At 32.0% G+C, this 17,413-nt stretch overlaps 2 protein-coding genes across 2 annotated transcripts; both read left to right on the forward strand.

Annotated features, from left to right (window-relative positions):
* Window positions 1-708: 708 nt before the first annotated feature.
* On the forward strand, window positions 709-1,746 carry LOC134705964 (neuronal acetylcholine receptor subunit alpha-6-like). The gene has a single exon (XM_063564677.1). It carries the CDS (start codon window positions 709-711, stop codon window positions 1,744-1,746), a length of 1,038 nt encoding a protein of 345 aa, XP_063420747.1.
* An 8,370-nt stretch (window positions 1,747-10,116) lies between these two features.
* LOC134705965 (neuronal acetylcholine receptor subunit alpha-6-like) lies at window positions 10,117-11,363 on the forward strand. Its single transcript, XM_063564678.1, has 2 exons — window positions 10,117-10,621; window positions 11,320-11,363. The coding sequence occupies exons 1-2, from the start codon at window positions 10,117-10,119 to the stop codon at window positions 11,361-11,363; spliced, it is 549 nt and encodes a 182-aa protein (XP_063420748.1).
* The last annotated feature ends 6,050 nt before the right edge of the window (window positions 11,364-17,413 follow it).

Raw genomic sequence — 17,413 nt, forward strand, 5'->3', positions numbered from 1 at the left:
ACGGAGACATTACCGGATATGTTTTTTTTGTTTTTGCATTTATATAAATGTCGTTATTTTTTTATTGCGATAATATCAGTCTCTGTAAATACCTTATCGTCGTCAATAATAAGAAATTTAATGCAGTTTTATCATCAGTATCAATAGAACTGAAACATTTTTGATTATCATATGAAAGAAATCCTACATTTACATCTATTACAAAGAACACACAAGGGTAATGAAATATAGAAACATGACATGTTGAATTTGGTGCAATCAAAGCGTTAATTAATGGCTAAACACTGTTTCATTAACCAGACAAACAATTTTATAAATACGCAGACAATTTATTTCATTAAAATATCACGATCCATTACGGTTTCTTTATGCTAATAATCATAAGAATCTAACATTAAGGAAACATATATCTACCACAAACTACTACACTATAAATAAAAGAGTCCTCTAATACAAAGACAAAATTTCGAAATCTAACACTCTACGGATGATGGTCAGAAGTGTGTGCTCGGCACTGTACTACTGAAAACTATTTACAAAATGTTTTCAATATTTGTGGTTGTTGTTTTTGTAACGGCTAGTTCTTGTAATGGGAACTACGAAAGAAAGCGATTACTAAGACAGAATGTATCTAAACAATACAACCCTGAACTGCTTCCGATTCTCGACTCTCATCATCCATTACAGGTAAATGCCAAACTATACGTAATGGCGTTACAAGGGCTTGACGATAAATCACAAGTGTTAACGGCTTCAGTTTTCTGGTACTTTACATGGAAAGATGAAATATTCAGATGGGACAATAACACCGAATATAAGAACATATCAAGACTGACAGTTAAAGTAAGCGATGTATGGGTTCCCGAAATATATATTGTAAACGATGTAAGGGACATGCCAATTAGAAGTTCTGGATATAATAAAGATTATGTGATTGTCAGATCAAACGGTTATATGACATGGTTTCCAGCAAAAGAATTGCAAACTTCATGTGCAATTGACATTACAAAATATCCTTTCGATACACAGACATGCAAAATCCGAATGGAGACCTGGTATCATGACAACACAAGCTTTGTTCTCAACACAATTGGATCAGGAATAGGATTATCGGAAATTCATTTTGTTGAAAATGGAGAATGGGACATTCTCAATTTATCAGCATATCCATTTGAGTATCAGGAAGATTTTGCAGACAATTCGTCCGCTTATTCATGTATACATTATACCCTTATTTTGAAAAGACGGCCCTCTTACCATTTGATTACAACAGCGTTTCCGTTTGTAATTTTAATGGCAATTAATTTATTGGTGATCGTCATTCCAACAGAATGTGGCGAAAAGCTTGGATTCTGTATGTCACAGTTTTTAACAATGATTGTTTTTCTTACGTTGATAGCACAAAACATGCCTTCCTCGTCATTGACGATATCTTATCTCACATTTCTCATCAGCTTGCAGATTTTGGTAAGTGGAACTACAATTTTAATAGTCGCAACAAGTATCTATTTACAAACCCGAAGCATTGAAGATAGACCTTCATTTGTAGTAGGAATAATTTTTAGTCCACTGAGATATTTCAAGCAGAACTATTTTAAGAAAAGTTTTACACTAGCTCAGGATTCTAGACACGAAGGCTTTATCACATGGCTTGACATTGACAGAAAACTGAACTGTGGTTTGAATATTTTACTTTTACTGAATGTGATCGCTACTGTGTCCGTATTTGTATTTGTGATTAATTAAGCAAAATGGATAAATATGTTAATTGAACATTTGTTCTACTGATGTAGTTAAAACACTGAAGTAAAAAGCTCATTTGTATCAACATTTTTGTTTATAATTGACTTATATCTTCATGGTAAAAAATTAATTCCCAAGAATTAGTCATATGCATTCTGTATTTCTATGTCATTATCGCAGCATACCTTTTTATTCAACATTCATGCCTTTTACTAATTTTTCTTAAAAGAACTAGTGTTAAGTTTTAGTTTTGTATTTGATTTCGAGACATGTGGTTTAAGAGGAAATCCAACATGTATGTGAATTGAGAACAGGATTCTGTAAAGCTAGGCTCGTAGGTCGAAACGTTAGAAAAGGAACTTAAGTTAACTTTATATATTCACACCTTTATGTTTAATTTTGTAGTTTCCACATTTACTTTACATAATAAACTTTAACGCTCTTTTTTTCCTCTGAAACTACTTGACCAAAGTTTACCAAACTTGGCCACTATCATCAATGTAGTATCTTGTTGAACACATGGGTCTGATTACCCGGACTGCAAATCATGATGGCACTATGGCTAAATATACAACATATGGGTAAACTATGAATTTCGGATGATATCTGAAACCGAAACATTTAGAGCAAATCTGACGAGGGGTAAAATTGTTCATCAGACAAATCAGACAATCCGTTGTCGGGTTGTTGCCCTAAAATTTGTAATTATAGGGAACTTTGTATTTGTTGGTTATTATCTTGAATATTATCATATAATATAGAGATAAAATGTAAACATTAATCAATTTTATTTTTTTTCTTAACAATTGTTGTAATTTTTTACAAAAATCTTCACCTCTAAAACTACTGGTAACAAATTTATCTAAACTTAGCTTAAATCACCATTATCATGGTTAGGGTGTCTAGTTTAAAATACGTGCCTGATCATCACGTCTACCAACCAACATGGCTGACACGGCTAAAAGAGAACATAGGGATAAAATGCAAGTTGTCTAACTTCCTTTGAACCGTTATCAATAGAGAAAATCCGAATCCGAGCTATTCCAATTGTTTATTAACCTCAAAACTGTAAGACAAATTCTTATAGAAGTTCATCCCCATACATTACAAGTAATATAATCTTTTTCATTTTTGATAACTATGCTATCTAGAGAGAAACATTTCCCCAACCCCCCGTCATGACTTATCTTTACTATTAATGAGGAGACCTCATTTTGTTTGTGTGTCGCTTCTCTTCCTTCCACAATAAACCAATCATAATGTCTTTGTGTCTTATTGGTACTATGCATAGTCGCATTTGTCATCCTCGCATATTATTATTATTTTGTTAAAGTTATTATGGAAGGAGTAAAGTGACAATAAAGGCGTCCGGACATTATTTCTGTCATCTTATCGGACGGACTTCAAAGTCATAGGAAAGGCTCCGTTTAGTACTGTAAAAAAATACAGGACAATTATTTTCGCTTTTTCTGTATACTATGAAGATACATATACTATGACTTAACTTCATTTGCTATTTACTATCAAATGTGATAATATATCATATATAGATTATGGTTTATGTCGGTTCATAGTATACAGAAAACTGAATGCGAAAATAAGTAATAGAAACCAACAAATGGACGGATTTAAAAAAAGAACAAGAAACACTGTCCTGTCCCCAAGTATCTTCAAAATTTAGATTGTAAATGTGGAGTGTGTCAAAGAGACAAAAACCCGACCAAAAAATAAAACAGAACCGAAGGCTAAAAATGGGTCTCTAATTTTGGGCCCTTTATAGCTTGTTGTTCGGTGTGAGCCAAGGCTCCGTGTTGGAGGCCGTACATTGACCTTTAATGGTTTACTCTTTTAAATTGTTATTTGGATGGAGAGTTGTCTCATTGGCACTCACACCACATCCTCCTATATCTCTTTAACGAAGCAAGAAAATCCCGCACCGGAGGCAGGACGCAGCTGGCCCTTAAACAAAACAATTACTATGATTTTTCATACCTTTTCCTGAATTCTCCAGTCATAAAATCTTTTGCCAATGTCATCTTTTAACATACTTTTAAGCACGCATTAAATCCCACGATTTCGCGGGTGTGTTCTATTCCGATTTAAATTATAATAGAGAAATAGACGCTTAAATTACAAAAATGGTTAGCAAGGCAAAAATTGATTACAAAGTCAAATTTGGCCGATACAGAAACAAATTTAGTAGACTAATATAGTCCTTTAAAGGAGTGATTGCCCTTAAATCATTTTTTTTACCTCTCATTTGTGTTTTTGTGTTTTGACCAAAAACTGAAGAAGATGGAGATAAACCAAACAGACTAAAAGATCAATAAAACGAGATCAACAAAATATATATTTTTTTCTTTTCTCGTCTACAATGTTGGAGAGTGTCCTTTGTTTGATATGAACATAGACCAAGGTGAGACACTTTATATTCTCTAGTTTATATCTCCAATTCTATCATCTTCTGTTTCTTTAAGTTATTTGGACGTCAGTGAGAGAAATGCGTTACCATGTGCAATTCAAAATGTGCCTGTATCTCTATATGCGTGTATGCAGAAAGTCAAATGTATTGCAAATATGTCGTTTACAATAAAACGCAGTTTATAATATTCAAAAGAAGGATAGCGGACGGATAATTTATCAAAATATAGTGGTTTTGGTTTCATTTTTCGCTCCGATTTATATATTTGATTTGTAAATGGCATTGTTTCATTATAAATATATGTTTATTTCGTCATGATGATTAAAGGTGATCACTTTGATCTGACACTACAATGCATGGAACGTCTCACGATATTTGCACATGTTACAGAGAAAAAACAATGAGAAAGTTGACGGAGATTCTATTCAAATAAATACTTCTATACATTTTCTGGCTGAGAAACATTTTATCAATTTATAAAAAAGAACTCTCCTTATGTGCTTATTATTGATAATTCGGAAAGGGTTATGTTCGGCTTTTGTAAAATTTAGAATTATCAGAAGAATCGTATTTTTTTTATTCGAGAGAATAGATTTCCCTAGAGAAAATGTCAAAATTTTTCTCTATTCCTTTGTTGCAGCTATCACTTGTTTAAAATCGATATTGCAATTTCCAATATAAACTCCTATGTATGTGACTTCACGAAAAATAAAACTGTAGAATTGTGCGTCTTTTTTTCATTTTTAAAAATGCCGAAATTTCCCTACAATTCAAGCTTAATCTTAAAGTTAGACCCCGTTTACACTGACAAAAAAGATCGATCTTTGGCCCAGTGTAAACGGGTAAAATCGAGCTTCAATCGGACTTACAAAGTCAACCTCTAGAGGTGGTTTTAAAAAGATTGGTCATATTTGAATCGATCTGGTTTGTGGTTTAAACGCTTAGATCGATCAGGATTGATCTTTTTTCAGGTAAATGGTATATTTAAATATGAAAATAAAATTCAGAACGGTTCTTTTTATGTTGTAGTGTGAACGCAGGATTAAATAAGATCGATCTCGATCGATCTTGCCTGTGCAATGTAATTGTGAACTAGTCTTTTTAAGATCGATTCAATTTTGTTGCAAGTGTAAAAGGGGTCTTATAATACCCATTCCTTTTCTTTTGATCTTCAAGAAAATTTAAAAAGTTTTTGAGTGTATTTGTTTTGATAAAGTTCTGTGTCTATCAGAATCCACTTGTGAATTATATTTGTAAATCATCAAGAAAACAAAACGAAATATATCATAAAATTGATAATGGAAATGAGGAATGTATCAAAGAGACAATAACCCGACCGTAGAAACAGCAAAAAGTCATCATCTTCAATGTAACGAGAAATTCCCGCACCCAGAGGCGTCCGTCAGCTGTCCCCTTAACAAATATATACTAGTTCAGTGATAATGAACGCCATACTAAAAGAACATGAATGTTCAATAAATTCCAAAAGATATTAAACGAACTTTTGCAACACAATTTCATATAGCAGTCCTAAGTATGAAAGTGTTCAAATTATTATGGCATATTGTTATTCTAAACTATTTCCCAAAATTGATCGCCCTGAAGATCATAAAAAACATTTATTAAAATAAAGTATGTCAATAAAGGTTTTAATTTTGTAAATATTGCAGGTATATTTAACGATCATTTTGTTAAAGAACAAATTCCTGGATATTTTGACAATACTGAGCTACCTCTTATTTGTTATATTTACAAGAAGTCTACCCGGAAATTTGTGTTTAATTATAGTCAATTGTGTGAAGATGTTAATATCAGTGAAAATACACCTACTTCATGTAATTGTAGTAATTCTGAATATATGTATGGGCCCATTTCCCATGTTATAACAGGAGATCTTAACATCGTTCAAGACAGAGAGTTAAAATCATTCCTCCGTAACGGACTTAAATATCGTCCCCCGTCAATTATTAATTGGAATGAGTGTCGTAATATCATTCACGACTCACTCCATACTTACTGTATGAAATGGAGAAAACGTGAATAAGCTGACAAAAAAAATCTTTGGACTCTTTTTGTAATTCAGTAATGAAGATAGTTGATATACGTATTCAACATTTTAAAGAACATTTTACTATAAAAAATTACCACAATAAACCTATTTCTCGTATCAAACATAAACTAAAAGAACTAGCCAAGGAATTTGTTTTTGTCTCGGCCGATAAAGCTGCTAATACTATTATTATTATTTGACGTAAATTTTACATTGAGGTTCTGAAAAAAGAAATCACCAATTCCCCAACATTCCAACTGACTCCATTTTCAGGAAACGACATCTGTAAAAAACATAAACTTTTAGCTACCGCTTTACAAGCAAAACCAAATACAATGAAAGTCCCAACTATGTTTTGGCTTCCGAAGCTACACATAACACCTTACAAATAAAGATTTATTTCGTCTTCAAGTCATTGCTCCACTACTAAATTGTCTATTCTACTACCAACACACTTGATACAATCAAAAACCTGATAATAAATTGTTCAAACAAGGCCTCCGAAACAGTGAAATTAATTACTTTTGGAGTGTCAAGAACTCTTCGGAAGTACTTGATAAAATGCATGTTTATAACGGTGATTTTGAATCTGTTCAAAGTTTTGATTTTTCTACCCTGTATACCACATTGCCTCACATTCTCATTCAGAAAAAATGGACACACCTAAGTAAATGGGCATTTAAAAAGTCAGAATGTGAATATATATGTTCAAACTCTTTTGTGCCATTTTTAGTAGCAATAAACTAAAAAAACTATGTCAATTGGACATGCTTTGATACTATATATGCCCTGTAATCTTTACTAGATAACATTTTTGTTCGCTTTTAGGATTCCGTATATCGTCAGGTTATAGGAATTCCAATGGGGACTAACTGTGCACCACTTATTGCGGACCTATTTTTGCATTACTATGAGTTAAAATTGATGACAAAAATAAGCAAAGACCCATCGAATCAACATCTGATAGACAAATTTAATAATACTTTTAGATATTTGGATGATATTTTGGCTCTCAATAATGACGACTTCAGTATGTATTCTTAAGAAATTTATCCGGTTGAACTTACTTTAAATAAAGCTAATCAAAACAATGACCACTTCCCTTTCCTCGATCTTGATATCTATATCACTAACGAAAGCTGAATACTAAAATTTATGATAACAGAGATGATTTTTCATTTCATGTATCGTTAATTATCCATTTTTAGATGGTGACGTTCCCTTGTCACCATCTTACGGTGTTCATATTTCCCAACTTGTACGATGCGCTCGTGTATGTAACAATGTTTTAGATTTTAACGAGAGAAATTTGTGTATTACTGAAAAATTATTACACCAGGGTTTTCGATATCACAAACTCGTCAAAACATTTACTAAATTTTATCATCGGTATGATGACATCATTCGTAAATATAGCTCAACCTGAGACTTCTTATATGTTCAGGTATTTCACATCCAATTTTTTATGGAAATATTCTTTATAAAGCACAAAAGTGTCAGTATTCACCTCATAAACTAACTAAACCTTTGAATAGACTTATAACGAAGGGATATAGTTACGATACTGTTGTCAGGTCATTAAAGATTGCATATGTTGACGTTAATATTGATTCACTTAAAGGGTCTTTGCATCGGAACTAAACATATTTATTCAAAATCAGTTGTTGGCATGACACGAGTTATGTTCTTCTCATATATGTTATAATGGTATGATACTAAACCCCTAACGGGAGGGATTGTGCCTGATGTTATATGATGAAAACATAGTATTTCAGTCATTTTAATTGAAGTCTGGAGCTGGCATGTTAGTTAACTGCTAGTAGTCTGTTGTTATTTATGTATTATTGTCATTTTGTTCATTTTCTTTGGTTACATCTTCTAACAACAGACTCGGACTTCTCATGAACTGAATTTTGATGTACGTATTGTTATGTGTTTACTTTTCTACATTGGCTAGATGTACAGGGGAGGATTGGGACTCACAAACATGTTTAACCCCGCCGCATTTTTGCGCCTGTCCCAAGTCAGGAGCCTCTGGCCTTTGTTAGTCTTGTATCATTTTAATTCTAGTTTCTGGTGTACAATTTGGAAATTAGTATGGCGTTCATTATCACTGAACTAGTATATATTTTTTTAGGGGCCAGCTGAAGGACGCCTCCGGGTGCGGAATTTCTCGCTACATTTGAAGACCCATTGGTGACCGCCTGCTGTTGTTTTTTTCTATGGTCGGGTTGTTGTCTCTTTGACACATTCCCAATTTCCATTCTCAATTTTATTTGAAGAGGAGTTTGTGAGGACATTTCATAAGTGATGTCTTCGGCAGAAAGTTTCCCGACAAAACAATCTCCGCCTTGTTATAAAATGTTTTTTTTCCAGAAGTTGCCCTTTGAAAAGATATGTCTCGTAAATGTAAAGATATAACAAAGAAAATTAAGCAGTTTTAGCTTTAAATAACACTTCTACCCACGTCATCATGTGACCCGACATGCATCACAATATGTTTCGCTTTAGAAAGGACTCGAACCACCAGTTAGAAATTTTAATATCATATTTGTTTAAATTAATTGGTAACTTTCAGTAAAGTATTTGTTAAGGCCTGATATTGGTAGTGTTAAAAACACTTTTTTGAATGAGGAGACCTCATTTTGTTTGTGTATGGCTTTTCTTCCTTAAAAAAAGGTATATGAAAGAAAGAGATATGAGGGTATTATATCTTCCCTATAATTGCTTCAGATCATGCAATTTGGAATACATAAACATAACTCCAAAACTCTTTAGTTCCTAAACAGAAAAAAAGCTGGTTAATGTCCTTTTTCTATTATTAAGTAGTGAATTTTTCAAAGAAATAATGGTCCAAAGGATCCAAGTTGAGTCTAATCATATATATCAAAATAAAGATGCGGTTGCTGATATCCATTTACTTACTTCGCTTAACTTGCTTAACTTACAACACGTGTTATCTAGCAATTTTGCAAACAAAGCAAACTATTATAAAAAGTCGTTTAGGGGAAGAAATAAATTATTTCCGGAAAAACGAAAATCTACGTACTAACAATATTAAACATAATATATGTTTTCTTCTGATGTTAACGAGGATTAGATAAGGTACCGGTATTCGAAGTATCTATTAACAAATGGTAAAAAAAAGAAGTTTGAAGCAACAAAGAAAAGGATATCAATTGATACATTTTGGAGACTTTTTTTTAACTCGTTCGAAAAACTGACTTAACAAAAAGCTTCATATTGACAATCACAGCTGATATTTGACAAAATCAATATGTAGGTATAATGAAAACTGGAAAATACTCTATCGCAAATATAATATCGCTGTTCCTACCGTTACTTATCAAAGTATATAGTCGTGGAAACAGTTTCAAATTATGTAATCATAAAAGCAATTGAAATTCATCGATAAATGAATCCACAAGGGCATCTCACAAAAAGACATTTACAGATTGTTATGTAAATAATTCATTTGTCACGTTTATTTATCATTCTTGGTAAATATCGACGCATCGTCGAAATTATATGATTGTGAAATGAAAGAAGTCTTATATTTACCTCCATTGCATAGAAAACACAAGGGAAATATACAAACATAAAATGATGATGTTGATTCTATCGAAATGATAATAAATGGAAAAATCACCCCCAGACAATCAATTTCGAGATAATCCAACATAATGCAGAACAGTGTCCGTTCGGTATTGTACTACTCAGAACTAGTAACAAAATGTTTGCTATACCATGGTTTGTTATTTTGGTAACTGTTATTGGTTGTAATGGGAATTACAAAAGAGAGCGATTACTAAGACAGAACTTGTCTGAAAATTACAAACCTGAAATGCTTCCGATTCTGGACTCTCATCACCCATTGCAGGTAAATGTAAAACTTTACGTAATGGCGCTACAAGGACTTGAAGATAAATCACAAGTTCTGACGGCGTCCGTTTTCTGGAACTTTACATGGAAAGATGAAATATTCAGATGGGATCATTACTTGGAGTATAAGAACATATCAAGACTGACAGTAAAAGCCAGTGATGTATGGGTTCCCGAAATATATATTGTCAATTCTATAAAGGACATGCCCATAAGAAGTAATGGAGATAATAAAGAGTATGTGATTGTCAAATCAAACGGTTACGTGACATGGTTTCCAGCAAAAGAATTGCAAACATCATGTTCAGTTGATGTTTCAAAATATCCGTTTGATACACAGGCATGTAGCATTATAATGGAGTCCTGGTATCATGACAACAAAAGCTTTTTTCTACACACAATTGGATCAGGAATAGATTTATCAGGAGTACATTTTGTTGAAAATGGAGAATGGGATATTCTTAATTTATCAGCCTATCCTTACCAGAACAGGGATTATGCAGACAATGCGTCCGCTTATTCATGTATGGGTTATACTTTAATTTTGAAAAGACGATATGCATTCTATTCAATTACAATAATGTTTCCTTTTGTTATTCTAATGGCAATTAATTTGTTGGTTATCGTTATTCCTACAGACTGTGGCGAAAAACTTGGATTCTGTATGTCACAGTTTTTGACAATGATTGTGTTTCTTACATTGATAGCCCAAAACATGCCCTCCTCGTCACTGACGATATCGTACCTCACATTTCTCATCAGTTTGCAAATTTTGATAAGCGGAATTACAATTTTAATAGTTGCAATAAGTATTGATTGTAAAACCCGAAACATAGAAGATAAACCTTCATGTTTAGTTAGAATCATGTTTAGTCCGATTAGGCATTTTTTGCAGAATGATAGTAAGAAGTGTTGCATTAATGCGCATGATTCAAGACACGAAGACATCGTCACATGGCTTGACATTGACCAAAAAATTAATGGTGGTTTGAATATTTTACTTTTTCTGAATGTGATCGTTAGTGTCTTCGTATTTGTATTTGTGATTATTTAGCATGGGAAAACATATGACGACGTATACGTTTGTTCTTTTAATGAGCTTTTATCACTATTATTAACATATTTTTTTGTAATAATATATTGGTCTATAATTTATTTATCTAACTGATCTTCATGAAAGAAAATGTCTAAAAAACATATTTAACAAATGTTGTCTTTGTAGTCTACAATCGGAGAAGTTCTGGAATATTTTATAAATATAAATAGCCATGCCGTTATTCTTTTGATTTCCCTTGCATTAAAGAGATTGATGTTCCATTATTGTCTTATATCTGATTTGATAGGTTTTCAGAAGAGTTCATATATTTAGGGGAAATGAGTATCGATGCGTTTAGCTAGTCTCATAGAACAATATAATTTTCTGAAAGTATTTAGCACCTTATTGAAAATATTACCAAATGTAAAAAGAAAAATCACAAATTATACTGAACTCCGAGGAAAATGCAAACGGAAAGACCCTAATCAAATGGCATATGATAAAACACATAAAATGAATGGACAACAACTGTCATATTAATGACTTGGTACATACATTATCAAATGTTGAAAATTGTGGATAGAACCTGGTGTTATTACGCTAAACCTCTCACGTGTATGACAGTCGCATCAAATTTCATTATATTTTCATGGGTATGTGAACAAACAGACATAATTTTTCAATCAGTTTTATTGAAGTCTGGAGCTGGCATGTCAGTTAACTGCTAGTAGTCTGTTGTTATTTATGAATAATTGTCATTTTGTTTATTTTCTTTGGTTACATCTTCTGACATCAGACTCGGACTTCCCTTGAATTGAATTTTAAATGTACGTACTGTTATGCGTTTACTTTTCTACATTGCCTAGATGTATAGGGGGAGGGTTGAGATCTCATTAACATGTTTAACCCCGCCGCATTGTCCCAAGTCAGGAGCCTCTGGTCTTTGTTCGTCTTGTATTATCTTAATTTTAGTTTCTTGTGTACAATTTGGAAGAGGGACGAAAGATACCAAAGGGTCAGTCAAACTCGTAAATCTAAAACAAACTGACAACGTCATGGAAATTAGTATGGCGTTCATTATCACTGAACTATATATTTGTTTAGGGGTCAGCTGAAGGACGCCTCCGGGTGCGGGAATTTCTCGTTACATGGAAGACCTGTTGGTGACCTTATGTTGTGGTTTTTTCTATGGCCTGGTTGTTGTCTCTTTGATACATTCCCAATTTCCATTCTCAATTTTATAATAGAAAAAAATGTCATACTAGAGATAAAGCAATCATTTAAAATACATCATGTTATATATATATATATGTTTTAGTTTTATTTTATTACCACATTCCAGAAAACATTGCATTTTCATGTTCTTATTGAAAGAGCAATACACGGACAAAAAAAACCCACGAAACTTTGCATTCAATGAATATGAGATGTACGTATTGCAGACACTCTCTTAAGTAGACGATAATACACATGAGTACAAAGATACGAACCTTAGTAGATTATACATTACATGCTTATCATAAAGAAGTATAATTCGACTATTATCATAAATATCAAAAGTTCAAAAGACACTTTCTTTAATTTAAAAATCTTGATGCGGTTTACATTTTACATACATTTAACAAAATTCATTTTGAGTTCGGTGAAGCAGTTGTTATTTTGGCAACAAATTCCATAGTTTACTACAGAGAGCTGAATTTTAGCTTTAAAGCTTTAAAGTCTTGTATCGATTGGACCTATATAAAAATAAATCTTTTATTGACATTTTCGTTTTCTCCATTTAATTGAAATGTCCTTTTACTTTTATTTGAAACGGTAATTATTTAATATAATCTAGCATTGTACTTACCGACTTTCATTTTAATCTTTATTTTGACTATGGAGAGACACTTTCGCACTTCACCCGTGTCTTTATTGTTGTACCTAGTCAGGAATATGGTTCGTTTGATGTGTTTGAGTTTTTGATTTTGCCATTTGATTGGGAGCTTTCCGTTTGAATTACCCTCGGAGCTCAATATTTTTGTGATTTTACTTTTTACATCTGTTGTATCTTAAAAAAAGCAAATACTTTATTCTTTTAGAATATATTATCTCTAAGAATATTTCATAACTTCTAAAGAAATAAGTTAAAATTATTGGCAACAGTGAATGAAAGGAAGTTCTATTTCCTAGTACCAGATGTTTTTTTTTACCAATATCATGTCACGACATGCCAATCACGACTTACGCTTTCGACATAGCCAAATTTCGGTTCGTATATAAACTTTCTATATACGCTTCGAGATCAAAATGTCAATCACATGAATCAGTATATCTTCAACTGGATTGAGTGTAAAGAAGTCATCATAGAAAATGTTATAAAAGCATAACCATATTCAATCAAGATATATTGACAAATTGTAGTACGTTTGTTTGAGATATCATGTACCGAAATGTCAAATGTATTCACATATACAGGTTTCGTTTCATTTATTTACACCCGTGGATAGACTTGTTTTTTTTTAAATACCAATGCATCGTTATATGAAACTATGTTTATTTTGATTGCGATGATAAAGAGTTATCACTTTGATGAAATTACCAATGATGTTCCTGGACATTTGCATATGTTATAGAGAATAACACAAGGGAAATTATATTTTGATGAAATAGTTGATGATGTCAACATTTGAATTTGTACTTTAGGTTGCATTTCTGTAAATATTGTCAATGCATTTTTCCATTGGAAATCCCTTTACGACTAAAACTGTACCACTTTTACTAAGAAATTTTGAAAAATAATCATATCCTAGAATGGAAAGTTCATTTGCACTACTATTTTTTTCAAAGGCCAAAATATGGGGCTGTGCGGCATATTTTCAACGTTTACATCCCCCGAACTTCTAAGAGTTTAAACTAACACTAAATTTCTTAACTACCCCTACTTCGACTGTAGGGTTACCACATATTTCAATATAAACAATATTTACATGCTTATTTACTGGTAACATTCCCAAGTTTTGTTGCTAAGAGATGCAACCTACAGATCAAAACTGGGAACCAGTATTTTAACAAAATTAATCGTCTATGAATATTCTAAATCTCCCCAAAAGAAGTGTGGTTTGAGGAACAGCTGTATTTACAAAGTGCAACCTATAAGCTTTTTTGGCGACATAGATTTGTTCAAATGATGAAAAGAATACTCACGGTTATCTTGAGAAGGTGAAATGAATTTTCGTACCGGAGAACTAGTTGTATAAAAAGCAGTTATCAACAGAATCGTGTGGCTTATTACTAGAAATCGATTTCCCTCGAAAACAAATTTCAGAAATTAATTAAAGGGCTTTGTTTGCAATTTGAACTTGTGTAATATAGACATTGCAATTTTCAATATAAACTCCGTCGTGTGAGGTTTCGTGAAAAATCGAATTATATGATCTTGCGTTATTTTTTATTTAATCAACTATCGTTTTTTCTTTAGAATTTGAGCGTATTTTTAAATGTGTACCATGCACCCATTCTTTAAAACAAATATGTGAGTAACACATGTTGATTTTCCTTTGTCGAAAAACAGGGTAAAAACTTAAAAAACTTATTAGGGACTACCAAGATACCCCATGGGGTCCGCAACTTTTGAAAGACACAAAATATATAGAAAATTTAAACCAACGGTTGACAAAGTTCCTGACTTCGGGAAGGTATTTTTGAAATTAATTTGTTTGTGGAAAACAAAATTCAGTTATAGATGATTGCGAAATTTATTCTGTATTAGTTTTATTATCATTTATTCAATTCCAAAGCTAGGAAGTATGTTTCTTATGTTTATTGATCACATGAACTGTTAGCCTTGATACAGTCGAGTTTTTCACATTGAGACTCACCTATCTTATACATGTTATCTCACAAATATTTAATCACTATTCAAACTGTGAATAAACAAAATGTCAGTTCGTGCAAAAGATTTAAAATGGTTTATTCCTAAATTTGGTCTATCGCAGTTCTCGACAAGCACTTGTTTAGATCATCGACAAACTTGAATTATATTTACTTATAGTATGTGATTGACTTCCTTATGTGTTTTGTGACCTCCTAATAAATTCTTTTCATTTTGTTCAATTTATGTAAATACTTGGAATACGGTGGGATTTTGAAAACTATAAATGAATCTGCCCGAGTCACACCACTCAGAGTAGGAAGTTTAACATCCGAATTAAAAAGACCCATTAGATTTGAACCCAGAATAAATATCCATGATAACTCAAATGCCAATTATTATCCTGAATATAAGTGCATTAGCTAATCATTAACTTTTTCTTCCGCAAAACAAATCCTTTTTAATGTGGTTATCATCTATAAGGTATTCTGAACCCTAGTTTGAGTTTTTTTTTAATAAACCTTGAAATTTTCAAAATACGCAGGGTTATCTCCGCAGGAAAAGATAATCTCAGCTGTATTCCGCCTTTTCGAATTCGTATTTTGGTCTTATTTGCATTTTTTTTAGCGTCACTCATGAGTCATTTGTAGACGAAACGGAGAACAGGTGTGAATTCTTATATCTTTGATGATTTGACATAACCAAACATTTCATAAAGGATGTCAGGTTTTCATAAAAATGTCTGCAAACAAGAAATTTTTCAAAACGAAGTTTTCCTGGAAGAATATTTGGATTGTTTGCATTAACGTTATGAAATCTTTACAACTTGAGATGTTTTATGAGACTAAAATATTTATCAGTATATAAGAACGAAGCTTGTGCAATACTGCAAAACCTTCTTAAATGTTGCAAAACACAGGGTTACACTTTACATGAACTTTCAATTTCTCTATACCATATCTACCTTGTAAACAAACCCAGCTTCATTAACGAGCATGGGAACAATTGAAAGCATCCAAAAAACAAAATATGACGATATGAAAGATGAAATTGATGCATCCGCATTATAAACCAAATTGAATGTTTATATGTGCTTGAAATATCCAGTTTGCATAAATTGGAATTGTAATTTGATAAAAAGTAAACTAGATTCATTTGTAAGCTGAATTCACTTTGGATTTACAACTAAAACTCAACAGTGCTTTTAACTGACTTGTGTAAGAATCTACACACAATTACATGTTTGAGGTAAAGGTACTTTAACCTTATTATTATATTAATATAATCACAACTAGTATTTTATCAATCTCAGTACAATATCGGTCTAGTTATTTGCCCAAATCTGCAAATTTGTAACTGATTTGCAATTTAAAGATAAGATATTTATATAAAAAAATGGTAAATTATTGTATTATTGAAAATATTTTAACAGATATCAATTTTTTTTTTTATAATTATTTTATTATATACCATTTGAGGGGAGATAAATCTTTTATTAAAAACTATATACTGGATTGATAGGGAGATTTTTAATGTTAACTTGTAGCAAAAAACAAGTTTGGTGACACCAATTTTTATTTTTATTTTCTTAAAACATATTTCAATATCTTCTTACAACTTTTTTTAAAATTCTATCTCATAGAATTTTTTTCATGCACACAAATGTGTTTTTTCCGTGAACAAATTTAGGCAATTTTCAATAATTCATAGCTTGGAAAATAACAAGGTGACCCATACTTTTCAGTACATTTTTGAAAAAAGCATAGCAAAATCATCCTTTTGGTAAAGTAAAAGAAAATTCTATCTAAAAAAGTACATACTTATGATCTACCTTAAACAGGTGTGATTTGGCAGTGATAGAACCCAGACTTTTGCCTCTATAACATAAAACACTCTAGAGTAATAACATTATTTAACTCGAAATTAAAAAGTTGATGCAATCAAAAGAGTACATATATGGATAAAAACCGCTTCATCTGCTAGACAAACAATGTAATACATAGATTATTTATTTTCATCAAAGTGTGACCATCCTCTGCAGTATCTATATAAAAAAAGTCATCAGAACTTTTAGTAAAAGGATGTCTACCATAAACGACTCGAGACGTGATCAATATAACAGACATATGATATAGACATAAAAAGACAGCATCTAGGAACAAACATCCCACACTGTCAAATAAGCGGTGAGAAGTGTGTTTCCGCTATTGTTCTATTTAAAATATTTAAATGTGTTCTTTAACTTTCCTTGTTGTTTTGGTCGCTGTTAATTGTTGTAGTTCGAACATCTACGAAAAGAAGCGATTGCTAAGACAGAATTTGTCTAGATATCACAACCATGAACTACTTCCAATTCTGGACTCTAATAACCCATTAATTGTAAATGTAAAACTATACGTGATGGCACTACAAGGACTTGAGGATAAA

This window comes from Mytilus trossulus, chromosome 2, assembly GCF_036588685.1.
Source record: "Mytilus trossulus isolate FHL-02 chromosome 2, PNRI_Mtr1.1.1.hap1, whole genome shotgun sequence".
Classification (NCBI taxonomy): domain Eukaryota; kingdom Metazoa; phylum Mollusca; class Bivalvia; order Mytilida; family Mytilidae; genus Mytilus; species Mytilus trossulus.

Coding starts and splice junctions, on each gene's coding strand:
- LOC134705965 (XM_063564678.1), top strand. CDS start 10,117: ATGGCGCTACAAGGACTTGAAGATAAATCACAAGTTCTGACGGCGTCC. Junction 10,622..11,319: donor CAATGCGTCCGCTTATTCAT/GTATGGGTTATA, acceptor TTGTCTTTGTAG/TCTACAATCGGAGAAGTTCT.
- LOC134705964 (XM_063564677.1), top strand. CDS start 709: ATGGCGTTACAAGGGCTTGACGATAAATCACAAGTGTTAACGGCTTCA.